This window comes from Gadus chalcogrammus, chromosome 20 (assembly GCF_026213295.1).
Source record: "Gadus chalcogrammus isolate NIFS_2021 chromosome 20, NIFS_Gcha_1.0, whole genome shotgun sequence".
Lineage (NCBI taxonomy): Eukaryota > Metazoa > Chordata > Actinopteri > Gadiformes > Gadidae > Gadus > Gadus chalcogrammus.
The window spans coordinates 1796697-1812890 of NC_079431.1; the positions used below are offsets into that span (position 1 = coordinate 1796697).

The 16194-nt window shown below is 50.5% G+C and overlaps 1 protein-coding gene across 1 annotated transcript; it reads left to right on the top strand.

The window, feature by feature from the left end:
* The first annotated feature begins 1154 nt into the window (after positions 1-1154).
* On the top strand, positions 1155-15767 carry glra2 (glycine receptor, alpha 2). Its single transcript, XM_056580317.1, has 9 exons — positions 1155-1492; positions 1842-1960; positions 4882-4949; positions 7638-7861; positions 9783-9865; positions 9971-10108; positions 11204-11418; positions 14765-14914; positions 15477-15767. Exons 1-9 carry the CDS (start codon positions 1425-1427, stop codon positions 15765-15767), a joined length of 1356 nt encoding a protein of 451 aa, XP_056436292.1. The 5' UTR covers positions 1155-1424.
* The last annotated feature ends 427 nt before the right edge of the window (positions 15768-16194 follow it).

Here is a 16194-nt window from a genome sequence, read left to right on the forward strand (position 1 = left end):
TGAACTCACACATATATACTGGCTTCTACAACACACACAAATATTGAATGTGTTCTTCACACACACACACACACACACACACACATCCAAACACACAAACACAAACACACACACACACACACACACACACACACAAACACACCCCTATAGTGTGTTCTAACACACTAGACACACACCTACACGCACCTTTACTCTGTTCTTTAATACCTTACCACACACACATCTATACTGTGTTCCACAACACACACACACAGCTTTATGTTCGACAAAAATGCACACATCTACAGTATACTACATTCTACGCACACGCATACATACCCCTACACTATCTTCCCTACAAAGCCTGAGACTGTCCACGGAGCAGCCGGAGCGGGGATGGAAACGCGGTGAATCAACGTGTGAGCGCCGCTATTACCCGAGTTTTTAGATGTTTTTAATCGAATCCCAATTCGCGCGTCTGACCGCGGCGATAGCGCGGCCCCGCGTCTGTCTGCGCGTGATTGGGTCTAAGTCAGTCGGTCTGCATCACGCGCTGGGAGGCCAACCTTTCAGCGTTTCCAACGATGTGCCTCGCCTCGGGAAAAATACATCTGTTTCCAGGGCAACCAGGCCACCCAATACTTTCCCAGGGGCTCTTGGCCGCTGTCCCCTCTGTTTACATTAGTTCACCTGCAGCCAAGGAGCCCGTCACGAGGACGGCTCGTCTGATACATAGACACACACGCACTTACAGCGCACGCACACATATACACGCACACACATATACAGCATATCACCTTGGACACTTCTACAATATTTGATTTCCATTTGATAAATGCACGCAGAAGAAGTGCGTGGAAAAATTACAATAAGTACGTCATGGGGGATAACGAGGAAAGTTTCTAGTGTTGTGAACGCGTCGCCACCGTCGTGCGTTGGACTCGATTCAAACCCATCTCACGTGCATCCCCCGGTTTGAAGCCTTGCGCCTGCGCGTAAAGGCGCCGAGAGCTTTCCAAGTGCTGAAATGAAGAGAAAAAAGGCGTTCCTTTCCCATTCCTCCACAGCGGAGGTTCCTCTACCTGAGGAACACGTCTCTCCTCAGTGAGTAAGGACCCGGTCACCCGTCAGGACGCAGAAACGCGCGGTCGCCAAACGGATTCCAAACTACCGCGTCAGGCGACGTCGCCACACGCGACGTGATGGTTCCGCTCACCTGCTGCCGCTCAGCGGTCCGCTTCTCCCCGTCGGAGTTTCCTCAAAACTAAACAATGATTCGGGGCTACATCCTGGAGTGTCTCCTGCGTTTTTATTTCACACAGAAACATTTGAGAACCGTCGACTCGGTCAGGAGGAAGGCTGCGTCCCGGGGTGGATTATGTTTCTGACTGACGCCAACATATGGAAGAAATTAAGAAATTAAGACCTCCAGAAAACCTAAAGGAATGAATCGCTTCTTCGTACAAGTCCTGACAGCTTTAGTTGCATGTTTTATGGAGACCATCAAGTTCAGGTAATCCGACTCTTCTGAACATTAATCATCAGGCCATGGCGACGCGAAGTTCGTGAACAGTGTTGATTTATGGAGATATGACGGAAATATGATTGCATTAAAACTGATATTGAAGCGACATAAGATAGTCAGATTCATTAGGTACATTTTAAATAACTAATAATAACTGTGCCCTATATTCGATCGCTTAAAGTATAGGCCTATGTGTGTTTTATATTTGAAATAGTGTCCTATATTGTAATCATCAGGGAGATGAAAACATCGAAATCAAAGCAAGCATTCGCCGAACATGTTTCCCATTAAATGACTTTCTGGAGCCTGTCAGTAACCGACGTGGTGACTGTTGTAGGTCGGTCGATGCCAAGGAACACGAGTCCCGAGCATCGAACATGTCTCCGTCGGACTTTCTAGATTCATTAATGGGTCGAACCTCGGGCTACGACGCACGAATACGACCGAATTTCAAAGGTGGGTTCCAATCTTATTTTTTCTTCATTCAAGTATACGACTGCCCCTTTCGTCACCACCAACATCACAAGCACTCTCCTCCTCTCAGCGTCCATCACCATGAGCAGAGACGTAACTATTTCAAACAGAATAATTTACATCTGTGACATCTGGAGATATTTGCGACCATGTGAAGACTCAGGCTCTCCTCGCTTCAGAATAAAAAGACACAGGAACTCTTCTGAAGCAGGCCATAGATTGCCCCTCGCGACAGACGACAGGTCCCTCTGAGGGGCCATCGGCTTGTTCCCACCTCCCTACCGTACCACCCAGCAGGGCTGCGGGCTGTCTCTCTCTGTGGGCCCCTAACTGTCTCTGCGGGGCCCTCACTGTCTCTGTTGGCCCCTCAGTGTCCCTGTTGGCCCCTCAGTGTCACGCATGACGGCAAAAAGTGACGGCAATTTAGTCATTGAGTTAATCAGCAGAGACTTTTAATTGGAAGGCATTTATGTTTGTGTTATGTCATCAAAGGGAAGGCAGAGGGTTTGACGCCTTGCTCAAGGATGCAGGTGGACTGCATGCATTGGGGTTAGAACCGAGAACCTCAAGGGTAGGCTAACCCCTAGCCTCTCCTAGACCCCCCAGGACAGACTAACCCCAAGCCTCTCCTTGACCCCCCTCCCAGAGGACAGACTAACCCCTAACCTCCCTGCCCCCACAAAACTGGGGCACAATTAAGAGTCTCAAGCCACATTAAGAGGACGAATGATGTCAGCTGGACTCTGTCGATGTGTTGGGGCTGCGGTTTGACGGAGCAGTAGGTCTACAACTAGTTCATATGACATGGTATCGAGGATTTAAACCAAGGCTGGGTTTGTGTTGTAGATGTGTGTCTGTGTACGATGGAGTGGTAGGCCTACACATAGTTAGTATAAGGATTGAACCAAGGATTTAAACAGAGGCTGGGTTTGTGATGGAGGCCTACAGTTATGAAGATGCGTCTATGTACGACGGGCGATAGGCCTACAGTTAATTAATATAAGGATGTAACCAAGGACTTAAAGAGAGGCTGGGTTGGTTGTGTAGGCCTACAGGGATGTAGATGTGTCTGTGTAAAACGGGCGGTAGGCCTACAGTTAGTTAACATAAGCTACATGTAACAGAGGATTTAGACAGAGGCTGGGTATGAGTTGTCTGTCTGTGTATGAGAGGCGGTAGGCCTACAGTTAGTTAAGGATTGTATGGGAGGCGGTAGGCCTACAGTTAGTTAAGGATTAAAACAGAGGCTGAGTTTGAGATGTCGTCCGACGGCTAGTTAACATAAGGATTTAACCGAGGCTTTAAACTGATGCTGGGTATGAGATGTGTGTCTGTGTACGATGTGGTGGTAGGCCTACACTTAGTTCATGTAAGCAGGATGGCAGCGCAGCCGAGAGACGCATGGCCCAGATCTCTCTTGTGTTCCGAGGGGGTGAGGATGCAAGACAGTTGACAAGACACGAGAGATGAGAGGATCCAGGGAACGCGCTGCTCAGATGCTGGCTGGCATTTCCACAGAAGAAGAGATGAATCAGGAGGAACTTATTATAGAAGCAGAGAGAAGCGAGAGCGGGGAAAACGTGTTCCCGTTCCTATTCATTGTTTCATCGCGTTTATTAAGCTTCAGTTTTATAATACAGCTCGTCGCTTATTAAACGTGACCAACCTGTCAAAACAAACAGTCAATAGAAACTGTAATTAATCGCACGTTTTAATGTTTTAATTATAACACATAATCCATCCCTGTGTCCTTCCCTATAAACCCGCACGCCAGCTTTACACACACCGCAGAATTGGCTTTATTCCGTGTTGAGAACTCATTTGATTAAACGCCCTTCCAAATAAATAAAGAAAGATGAAAGGAGAGAAAGTGATTATACGTGAGACCTGCTGGTCATAATTTGGAGGTAGTGTGAAGCGAGTGACGGAGCCTGACCTAGATCTGCTGCCCAGTTTGTTGTGTTTTACGGTTCTTTCTGCCACCGCGGGTTAATGCAGCTGCCTGAGTAAAAGTGAGGCAAATACTAATACTGAGACCCGTGCAATATTGATGAAGAAAGACTCAGCAAGCGCTTCGGTCCACTGGCGGAAAACAGGATTCTCTGGCCTCAAACGGCTCAGCGTGGCACGTCTCTCGCTGAGATTGAGTCCGGGGTGAGAGCAGAAATACAAACTCCTCCTGCGCTCCTAAGACAGATTTAAGGTAGTTTGGAGGAGCTTCGGAGGTTAGGTGTTCTGCATTGATAGTGGCACCACACGTTTAACCCCTTTTTATCGGTGTTTGCCTGTGTGCGTGTGTTTGTGTGCACCTGTGCATACACAGATGTGTGTTTGTGTATGCATGTATGTTTGTGTGTGTGTGTGTGTATGTGTGTGTCTGTGTTTTTGTTTGTGTGTGTGTTTATGTGCACACGCAGATGTGTGTATGTGTGTGTGTGTGTGTGTGTGTGTGTGTGTGTGTGTGTGTGTGTGCCCACGTGTGTGTTGCGCATATGTGTGTTGCATGTGTGTGTACATGTCCTCACGTGGGCATGCATGCACGTGCCGGAGTGTGTGAGTGTATTCTCCTATACACGTACGTCCTATTATGTCCCTTCCTGGGCTGAGATCTCATGAATAGAGCGAGAGAAACATCTCTAATCCTATAATCCACCTATGTCTCCGCCGCACCGCCAGCGGCTCCTCACCACGGCGCCTGCAGATGTTTGTTCGTCTTTCAGAACTCTTCCTGAAGTCACGGGATCAGAGGAACCAACCCGGTGCTTCCTGGCTGTCATCTCCCTGTAACCCGTGTGTCATGTGACGCCTTTCTCCGCGGCCTCGGCTCTGTCGCGGAGTCCGCTACGGCGAAACACTCAGGGGGGTTTGATTGACGTGTGTCACTCTGTCCCCCTCCCCTGCAGGTCCGCCCGTCAACGTCACCTGCAACATCTTCATCAACAGCTTTGGTTCCATCGCAGAGACCACCATGGTGAGTGGAGCGCCGTGTGCGTAGACAAGTGTTTACAGGCGAATAATACCACCTTTACCTGTCCAAAATGGCCGTGTTAACAGACGAACAACGCCACCGTTACCTGTCCAAATTGGCCGTGTTTACAGGTGAACAACGCCACCGTTACCTGTCCAAAATGGCCGCGTTAACAGGTGAACAACGCCACCGTTACCCGTCCAAAATGGCCGTGTTTACAGGCGAACAACGCCACAGTTACCTGTCCAAAATGGCCGTGTTAACAGGCGAATAACGCCACTGTTACCTGTCCAAAATGGCCGCGTTAACAGGCGAACAACGCCACCTTAACCCGTCCAAAACGACCAACCTGCCCCGGAGTTATCGTCAGCGTTTGGTCTTCGTGGGTTTGAATCCCTGCGACAGTGACCTATCCATAACCTGGTTTAGTGGTGTCATGAACGCTGTATTGGCCGGTCCGTAAAGGTGTTTTTTTATTGGCTTCACCGCAACACAGCTTATAAAAACAATATTGGATTGATGGCCTCCCTGGGCTCCCCGTTGTACACGTGTTGAGCGAGTCCAGATTTAATAATTCACCCGTTGAACACCGGCTAATAATTCACTTTAAGTGCAGCCAATGTGTGGGTGGGCGGACACAGGGACAGTGTGGGGGGGGGGGCGGAGGTACGCACAGACGGATCAGGGGGATAGGGACACACCCAGAGCTCTGCCCGAGGTGTCGACATTAACTAGCCCGGGAGTCAGCCGGAAGTCCGGCTCAAACGTGCACCCCCAGATTATTGTTGTTTTTGAGCATTCAGAGCAGCTCAGCGTGTGAGGGGAGACTCGGCAGGACCGAAGCACGTTTGACAGGACAAAGCAGCAGGAAGCGAAGCAAAGCAGAATGAATAAATAGACACGTTTGGAACAGCCGATATGCTGAATGGGCTCTTGGTGGTTGAACGTGAGTCATCTGAGCCTGCTCTGTTCATCGACTTCTGAAGGCTTTCTCCCGCGGGGATCAGCGTCATCTACCCGCCGGTTGGACATGTTTAGTCAACAATAGTAGGATAGTAAATGTATTCCTGAATGAAATCGATTGCATCAAAAGACAATTATTTGTTTTTGAAATGTTGTTCTTATCTGAGTAAAAGGGAAACAGGTAGGCTACAAAACAAAAAGGAGTGCAAACAAAACAGGTTCACACAAATCAATCAATCAAACACACACACAACCACACAACAGTTGTGAGTCTGTGCAGAGCCCCAGGGTGAGACACATCCCATTTGACCATCTTCCTCCTGGAATCTGTTCGGTTGATCAACTCAATCAATCCTTCCCAACATCAATGTCTTTGGTTTCAAAGCACATGTTAACATCCCATTGCAAAATGTCCTGCTTCACATTAAACCAGTCTTTCTTATGGTTATCCAGAGAACAGTATACAATAAAAGCAGGATGGATCAGACAGCTACATATCGATAGTATTCAGATAATATTTGAAATACACTCAAACATTTGAGAACCAAGGTCTTAGCCAGAGGAAGGCTGGTTCCCACCAGCCTGCTCGTGGCTAAATCGCTGCCTCTGTTTGGATTATGTTTCTGACCGATGCAAACATATGGAATAAATTAAGACCTCCAGAAAACCTAAAGGGAGGAATCCCTTCTTCCCTGACAGCTTTAGTTGCATTTTTTAAATAGACCATCGAGTTCAGGTAATCCGACTCTTCTGAAAATAAATCATCTTAGAAAGGCTATGCAAAGTTTGTTGTGAATATTGTAAATAGTCCAATGTCCAACATTATGGAGATACTACGGCAATACGTTTTTATTAAACTTGAAACGAAGCAGCATAAGAAAGAATAACCAAATGCATTCGATTACATTAAAAAAATTAACATCACCATTGTAAATGACGTTACGAAAAAGTTATGCATCAAATTAAACCAGTCTGCTAATGGGAATCCAGAGACCAGTTTAAAATAAAAGCAGTTCATCTCTATTATTTATCCATAGTATTCGTATAATTAAAACTATAATCCCTATTCAATTAATTACTGCCGTTGTCTGCGGCACTAATATACTTTAGGTTCAGTCCCCTCTGTTGGGTTCAGTCCCTCCGCTGGGTTCAGTCCCTCTGCTGGGTTCAGTCCCTCTGCTGGGTTCAGTCCCTCCGCTGGGTTCAGTCCCTCTACTGGGTTCAGTCCGTCTGTTGGGTTCAGTCCCTCTGGGTTCAGTCCCTCTGCTGGGTTCAGTCCCTCTGCTGGGTTCAGTCCCCTCTGGGTTCAGTCCCTTTACTGGGTTCAGTCCCCTCTGGGTTCAGTCCCCTCTGCTGGGTTCAGTCCCTCTGTTGGGTTCAGTCCCTCTGGGTTCAGACCCCTCTGGGTTCAGTCCCCTCTGATGGGTTCAGTCCCCTCTGGGTTCATTCCCTCCGCTGGGTTCAGTCCAGGGTATCCCATCTCCCCTCCGGGGTCTCTGACGCATGCAGACTGAACCAGTGGAGCGGTTCAGTCCCAATCATCTCAGCTCCATGGGGGGTTTAAAGCGGCCCAACGTCCATGTTGAGCGTCTCTGAGGTCTGAAGGCTGTGGACCCCCCCTCTGAGATCCTAAAGCCTCGTGTGGACCACCACCCCCCCCCCCCCTCCCCATCTGAGGTCCTAATGCTTCATATGCCCCCCCGCTCCCCCCTCCTCCCCCCCCCCCAGGACTACAGGGTGAACATCTTCCTGCGGCAGAAGTGGAACGACCCGCGGCTGGCCTACAGCAAGTACCCCGACTCCTCCCTGGACCTGGACCCCTCCATGCTGGACTCCATCTGGAAGCCCGACCTCTTCTTCGCCAACGAGAAGGGCGCCAACTTCCACGACGTCACCACCGACAACAAGCTGCTGAGGATCTTCAAGGACGGCACGGTCCTGTACAGCATCAGGTCGGCTGCCGCCGGGGGGGGGGCGGGCCCGTTGTCATAGGAACCAGCCGCACCATCATAGCAGCATAGGGACGAAGGATGGATGTGTTTGAGGGCGGCATGTGGCTCAGGAGGAAGAGCGGGTTGGCCGGGAACCGGAAGGTTGCTAGTTCGATCCCCGGCTCCTCCTAGCTGAGTGTCGAGGTGTCCCTGAGCAAGACGCCTCACCCTGACTGCTCCTGACGAGCCGGCTGTCGCCTTGCGTGGTTGACTCCGCCGTCGGTGTGTGAATGTGAATGAATGGGTGAATGTGAGGCAATATTGTTCAGGGCTTTGAGTGGCTTCTTAAGTTTTACAAGGTGAGGAAAGGAAAGGCCAGTTCGATGCTATGAGCTGTAGGTCAATACTATGTGGCGTTGGCGAGTTCTGCTCCATGAGCTCGGGATCCCAATTCATTCAGGCCTACGAAGGACGGACTTAGAATCAGAACATTCCCGTGCAGAAACTCCGACCATCCATACGGTACGCCGTATCTCCTCCCCCCCGTCTCCCCGTCCACCTACAGAGGAGAGGGAGGATCAAAGTGAAAGCGTTCGTACATTGATTTCACTTTCCGAAGGCGCCATGACACAACGCTCGGTGAAGGTTTTTCCAGAACAGGCAGCCCCCTCTTGTGTACATCAACCGCCCTCGGGCACGGGGGGGGGGGGGGGGGGGGGGGGAAGAGCGATTGATCAAAAGTCTGCACTGTGAGGGGAGAACATTCTCATTCCACTTTAAAGACCGCCGCAGTCATGGCGGCCTTTCCATTTTCTCAGAGATGATGCAATAAGAAGCAGATCAATTTCGTAGTCCATTTAGAAGGTCGTCTTCAGGAGCTGCGAGGAGGAGGAGAGAGGGGAGAGAGGGTGAGAGGGGGAGGGGGAGGAGAGAGGGTGAGAGGGGGAGGAGAGAGGGGAGAGAGGGTGAGATAGGGATGAGAGGGGGATGAGAGGGGGAGGAGAGAGGGTGAGATAGGGAGGAGAGGAGGCGGAGACGGGGAGAGAGTGAGAGGATGAGAGGCGGACCGGGGGAGGAGGGGGAGGAGAGAGGGGGAGAGTGGGATGAGAGGGGAAGGAGAGGAGGAGAGGTTGAGAGGATGAGGAAGACCAAGGGAGGAGAGGGGGGAGGGGAGAGGGGGAGAGGATGAGGCAGACCAGGGGAGGGGAGAGGGGGGAGGAGAGAGGGGGAGAGGATGAGAGGCAAGCAGGGGAGGAGAGGGGGAGACAGTCAGCAGGGAGAGATGAAAGGCTGTTGGACTCCTCTTTCGTTTCTTTTTCATTTGAGCACGGCGGGTGGGAGGGAGGGAGGGAGGGAGGGAGAGAGGGAGGGAGGGAGGGAGGGAGGGAGGGAGGGAGCCGACTTCAGACCACAATGCATCTCAGAAACAATAAGTTGCACTAATGAAAGGGTGATAGGAACCTGCTGGAGGGAGACCTCTTTACTGGGGGGGAGAGAGAGGGAGGAAAGAGAGGGGAGAAAAATGATGGGGATGGAGAGAGAGAGAGAGAGAAAGATGAGAGAATGAGAGCAAGAGCGCGCGAGAGAGAGTGAGAGAGGGAGAGAGAGAGAGAGAGAGAGAGAGAGAGAGAGAGGGAGAGAGAGAGAGAGAGAGAGGGGGAGTGAGAAAGATACAAACAGATAGAGGCGGAGAGCAGGGATAGATGAGAGAGAGGGGTTCAAGAGTGAGACAGAGAGAGAGCGAGAGAGAGACATGAAAGAGAGAGAGTGCGAGATGAGCGAGGGGAAAGCGAGAGAGAGCATCCACGTTCCTTGGGCGCTCAGCACCACCGCTATCACACTCTTCTGTTCGGGGTTTGTGAACGGAAACTCCAAAAAGAGAGATATAATGCTCATGTTCTTTAATGTATTCTGTGTTTGTGACGTCTGTGTCGTGCTCCAGATTGACGCTCATCCTCTCCTGCCCCATGGATCTGAAGAACTTCCCGATGGACGTCCAGACGTGCACCATGCAACTGGAGAGCTGTAAGCCCCAGACCTCCCCGATCGATAACCCTGGTCTGTTTCCCATCAGATAGCGACGGTGAACTAACCCTGACCCCTTCCTCTCCCCCCCCCGCCCCGGTCCAGTCGGCTACACCATGAACGACCTGGTGTTTGAGTGGCTGGAGAACGGCGCCGTGCAGGTGTCAGAGGGCCTGACGCTGCCGCAGTTCATCATGAAGGACGAGAAGGAGCTGGGCTACTGCACCAAGCACTACAACACTGGTGAGGCTAACGCTAAGCTAACGTACTGCACCAAGCACTACAACACAGGTGAGGCTAACGCTAAGCTAACGTACTGCACCAAGCACTACAACACTGGTGAGGCTAACGCTAAGCTAACGTACTGCACCAAGCACTACAACACAGGTGAGGCTAACGCTAAGCTAACGTACTGCACCAAGCACTACAACACAGGTGAGGCTAACGCCAAGCTAACGTACTGCACTAAGCACTACAACACTGGTGAGGCTACCGCTAAGCTAACGTACTGCACCAAGCACTACAACACAGGTGAGGCTAACGCTAGGCTAACGTACTGCACCAAGCACTACAACACAGGGGAGGCTAGCACTAAGCTAACGGACTGCACCAAGCACTACAACACTGGTGAGGCTACCGCTAAACTAACTTCCTGCACCAAGCACTACAACACAGGTGAGGCTACCGCTAAACTAACTTACTGCAACAAGCACTACAACACCGGTGAGGCTAACTCTAATGCTAACAGTCATGCTGACGCTAACGTACAGCACCAAGCACTACAACACAGGGGAGGCTAACGCTAACACTAGCACCAAGCACTACAACACTGGTGAGGCTAACGCTAACAAGGCTAAGGCTAACACCAAGCACTACAACCCCGGTAAGGCTAACGCTAATGCTAACACCGAGCACTGCAACACAGGTGAGGCCAACGCTAACACCCGCCCCCTAGTAGTTAAAGGGCTGTGATTGGCCCGACCCGGGCGAGGTCTGCTGGTATCTGTCTGAACAGCAGGGGGGCCAGAAGCATACGCCAGAGCAGATAAACATGAGTTGCAGATTCGTCTGGTGCCCATCTGTCAGCTATCAGCGAGTGAAACACTCTCTGATAGAAGCTTTCCAACATTTACCTCAGAGTTTAGATCTCACCAGGGCGTCCACAGCCTGACGTTTGTTGTTTTGGTAAATCCCTCCTGCCTGTCACACAGACGCACGTGTGACACACTTCTCAAAGCGCGGGGAAACGTTTGATTGTTTCGTTTGCCAAACACTCGCTCTGTCCCTTCCGAGAGCATACAGAACTCTAACTGGTGTTTGTGTTCCCGTGGTGAACAGGTAAGTTCACGTGCATCGAGGTGAAGTTCCACCTGGAGCGGCAGATGGGCTACTACCTGATCCAGATGTACATCCCCTCGCTGCTCATCGTCATCCTGTCCTGGGTGTCCTTCTGGATCAACATGGACGCCGCGCCCGCCCGCGTGGCGCTGGGCATCACCACCGTGCTCACCATGACCACCCAGAGCTCGGGGTCCCGCGCCTCCCTGCCCAAGGTGAGCTGGGGGCAGGTCGTTGGGTCTGTCCCAGGGGTGTGACGATTCAATCAGCTCGCGATTCCATACGATACACGATATGGGGTGCACGATACGATATTTTGAACAAAATAGAACAATGCCATTTGCCCTATATTTCCATTCCTTATGATTATGTAAACAAGATGCGTTATTGTAACATGGTATATAGACTAATTATATTGTCATAAATGGCAATGAACAAAAAGTTTTGCTTTTTGTTCATTGCTAAAAAAATATATATATATATTATATCGCAAACCATGTTTTCGTCTCAACAACACATTTCGTCACGTTTTAATATCGCGATATTTCGTAGCACGAAATATCGTCACACCCCTAGTCTATCCCGTATCCGGGCAACCAGACCGCAATATACGCTCTCCTCCTCTCATGCGCTTATGAGCTGGGGTCGCTCAGGTCAGTGGTCCACGGAGGAACCATAATAAGGTGATAACAACAGGTATCCATGGTGATAACAGGTATCCATGGATACTCTGACCCTGATAAGGACATGGCAGGAACAACAACAACAGAGACAAGGAGAACCAATATGGAGTACTTTGACATTTGACAAAGTAATATCGGAAACGTGCATATCCCCCTCTCTCTCTGCCTTCCCCTCTCTCTCTCTCCACCTCCCTCCCCCCCTCCCTCCCCCCCTCCCTCTCCCCCTCTCCCGCGCGCTAAACCCGTCTAACTGGAGCTGATATCGCTCACTGGGAATGCTCTGAAGTCCCGCCCTCTCTCGGGCCGATAACACACAGTCAAAGCAGCCCATTCCCGGCGTTCCATGGGGAGAGGCGACCGGGAGGGGGCGGGATGCCTCTCCCCCCCCCCCCCCCCCCCCCCCCTCTCCCCCCTCCCCCTAGGCTGGTCAAGGGAGCCACGGATGATAGGAAGCTGATGACTGATTGGCTGAATCCCCTGTCCTATCACATCCCATCAGGGTAGCACCGTCCAGGGGCGAGGGTTTGAACCCCCCCCACGTCCACGGCCTACCTGTGGCCGTCCTCGAGCCACATGCCCCCTAACCCTCCTGGCTCATCATGACAGGAAGCCGGGGTCTGACTCACGGTGTGTCACCTTGGATCAAACGGCTCGGCTGGACGGCTAAAGCGGTCATGGTGTTGGAACATCTGACGGTGATGGTGGGGGGGGGGGGGGGGGGGCTTCAGGGGCCAGCCCAGCCGCGCATCACCGGGGCGACGGATTTTGAGTCAACCATCTGGATTTTTTAATTAGTAATAACCAGAGGTGCAAATAACGAGCGGTGTCAGCTGGCCCGGCGTGGAGCCGGCGCGACATGCCAGGCTTTGTCGGGGGGTTGGGGGGGGGGGGGGGGGGGGGCGGCGGTCCGTGAATCCAATAACATCCCTCGGAAATAATTTAATCACAGAAACGACAAAATGAAAAACCAAAGTGAGCAGGAACGGCGGGGCTGAACGGAGCCGATAGAGCCGTTCTCCGGGCTGGAGGACGAGCTCCTCAGCTGGGTGCCGGTCTGGCGTCACGGCCCGTGTTCCCGCTCGCCACAGACCCTCCAGACGTCTCCCACGGCGTCGCTCCTGTGAGCGGCTTAACACCGTTGATCTGTGTTGTTCTGAAATAAAGGATTTGGTCCTATTCCCTTTTGACATTACACACATGCTGTTTTTTTAGCGGCTGCAGCAACAGAACCGGCAGTCGGCTGCCAAGAACAGAAGTCGTCCTGTTTGTGATGGACAGCTCATCCCCGCTATCTCCCCTTCACTCACATCCCCCATATGAGTGAAGGGGAGATAGCCAAGTAGCCGAAATGTATAATATGCTATTCAAAGGGAGAGTATGGGAAACTGCAATCATTTCATAGTGGGAGCCTAAACTAGGTCATTTTCTGTATTACACTTACAATATGAGAGGCAACAGTTTTATAATTACCATTCCTATATTTTTTCATTACAATGGGGACCTTATTAGGCAGCTTATAGCTGTGTATGCTATTAACGTGGGGCGGTGAGACGCTACTCTTTGAAGCTGTCCGAATTAGCATGTAGGCCTAGCGTGTTAGCATGGAAAGGTACTAAAGCCGACGGCATTCAGCCCCACATCCGGGGTCAACTCTCACCTGAGGATCCCCTGGGCCTAGACTCCCACCTGACAGGACTCACTCACACACCTGCACTCTCCACTTTGCTGCTGTCACCCTGCCAATTTCCCCACTGTGGGACTAAAAAAGGACTATCTGATCTTACCTGCTGATCGATAGTTGGAGAAGCCGCTTAGAGAGCCACGACCCGCCAATACATTCCAAGGCGAGGAGACAAGTAAACCAATTCCAAAATAGCCCAAAAGTCCCGTCCGCCTGCTCAACTCTTTGAGGGTTGTGCACATCGCAGCCCAGAGATTAGCAAAGAGAGGATGCTAGGAGGCAAAGTGGTAAGCAGCTTAGGGGTAAACTCCTAAACGGATAGGTCCAGTCCTCCATTGATATTGTTGGCCGCTAATTGAGGCCGCAATTATTTCCCCGGGCGCCTCATGATACGGCGAACGCAGATACGATGGATCCGACACTCCAGCGAGCCGGCGGGGCTCATAATGAGCAGTGATTTAGGAGACACAGCAGGTAAACTTTCCTTAAAGACGAGCGCGCAAAGCGAGTGAACTTATAATTAGATGTCAACGCTTCAGAATAAAAAAGCTACGGGAATATAACCATTAGTGAGCGCCGGAGACCTGTTGAAGGCTGGACAAGATGAGGGGGTTTTAGACGAACGGTTCGTGACAGAATTTGGACTGTTGTTGTTTCTCGTTAGTGTAGAGGAAATAGTCATTTCAGTGAATAAATTCAAAACAATTAAATGAGGTGAAAATTTCATTTCAAACCTTTATTTGAACTCGTAGGGCATTGAGGTTTCCCTCATTTACAATGACGACGAGTTTGAATTAAGGTGCAATGAATTGAGTGCATCATGTATAATACATGCCGGTCTGTGTTAGTACCGATTAGATGCTTGACATCGGATGTGTTGTCATTAAACCCTGTGGGTTCTGTCTCTCGGCAGGTCTCCTACGTGAAGGCCATTGATATCTGGATGTGTTGTCATTAGACCCTTTGGGTTCTGTCTCTCGGCAGGTCTCCTACGTGAAGGCCATTGATATCTGGATGTGTTGTCATTAAACCCTGTGGGTTCTGTCTCTCGGCAGGTCTCCTACGTGAAGGCCATTGATATCTGGATGTGTTGTCATTAAACCCTGTGGGTTCTGTCTCTCGGCAGGTCTCCTACGTGAAGGCCATTGATATCTGGATGTGTTGTCATTAAACCCTGTGGGTTCTGTCTCTCGGCAGGTCTCCTACGTGAAGGCCATTGATATCTGGATGGCCGTGTGTCTGCTCTTTGTGTTCGCTGCGCTGCTGGAATACGCAGGAGTTAATTTCGTCTCCAGGCAACAGAAAGAGTTCCTCCGATTGAGGCGGAGACAGAGGAGGAGTCAGAAGGTATGGCCGCTGATATTGATTATTGATTAGTAGCAAGCAAACAAAAAATAAACACACTACAAAACTAAATATCACCGTTTTACCACCAGTCAAATGTTGCACGTGAATTTGAATAGTAATTTAAATAGATTTAAATTGTGTTCCCCGTTAAGTCGACATTGGACTGTGGACTTTGATGGAAACATTCATTACCTAGCCAGCAATTAAACATTATGAGGTTATGTAGTAATAAGCATTAACTAACGGTTAATTAAGTTACCCTATGTGTCTCGTTATAATTTACTAATGTCGTTCATGTTAACCAAGTAATTAAGTCATACATTATTTAATAGGGTTAAGGTTAACCCTAACCAATTAACCAAGACTTACCCTAGCCCTTAGTTAGATAATAATGCTTATTACTGCATTAACTGATGTTAGCAAATGATTAATTAATGTACTCTAAAAGTAAAATCAAGGGTAATTAATGTAAAGTACTCACGTAACGTAAAGTTAAGGGTAACGTTAAGTTAATGCTACTGAAAATTCCCTGAAAGCCACTTCCTGGCCTCTGTCTCCTCAGGACGAAGAACTGCGGGAAGGCCGTTTCAACTTCTCCGGCTACAACATCACCCAGTGTCTGGCCATGAAGGACGGCTCGTCCAATAAGAACGCGGCCTCCGCCCCTAGCCCCGCCCCGCCGGCCGTGAAGGACATAGACATGGTGAGGAAGAAGTTTGTGGACCGCGCCAAGAGGATAGACACCATCTCCCGGGCCGCCTTCCCCCTGGCCTTCCTCATCTTCAACGTTTTCTACTGGATTACCTACAAGATCATCCGGCACGAGGAATTCCACATCCAAAAAAAAGAGTAGCCCCCCCCCGACCCCACCTACACCCGGGGTTCGGCCCGTCCTTCTGCGGCCGGTGGTGTCACCCCATGGAGGTGTGGAGAGAACTCTGACCAGGACCGAGGTGTTGCTCGTTCAGGGATAAATGTAGAGCAGAAGTGTACCGCACGCCGACGCCCAGCTCTGATGAGGAGGTCCGACGTGTTGGAGGGACGAGGTGTCGGGCGATTGGGTGGTTGTTGTTTATTGGTCTTAGTTTGTTTCGTCGATGCGGTCGATGCACTGCTGCCGCTGCGTCATGTTGTCCTCTGGACTTCACCACGGATCTCTCTGACTGGAGGACGAGGAGGAGTCTTCTGGACCCAAATTGTGTTCCAAAATATCACTGCCTTGAGATCCGTACAATCAACTAGTGGAGGAACCTCCCAGGGGTTTCTGTGTTTAGGAAGTC

Excerpts from the sequence above, each read along its gene's own strand:
- glra2 (XM_056580317.1), top strand. The coding sequence starts at position 1,425 with ATGAATCGCTTCTTCGTACAAGTCCTGACAGCTTTAGTTGCATGTTTT. Across the intron at positions 1,493-1,841 it reads ATGGAGACCATCAAGTTCAG|GTCGGTCGATGCCAAGGAAC; the intron begins GTAATCCGACTC and ends TGACTGTTGTAG. Across the intron at positions 4,950-7,637 it reads CCATCGCAGAGACCACCATG|GACTACAGGGTGAACATCTT; the intron begins GTGAGTGGAGCG and ends CCCCCCCCCCAG.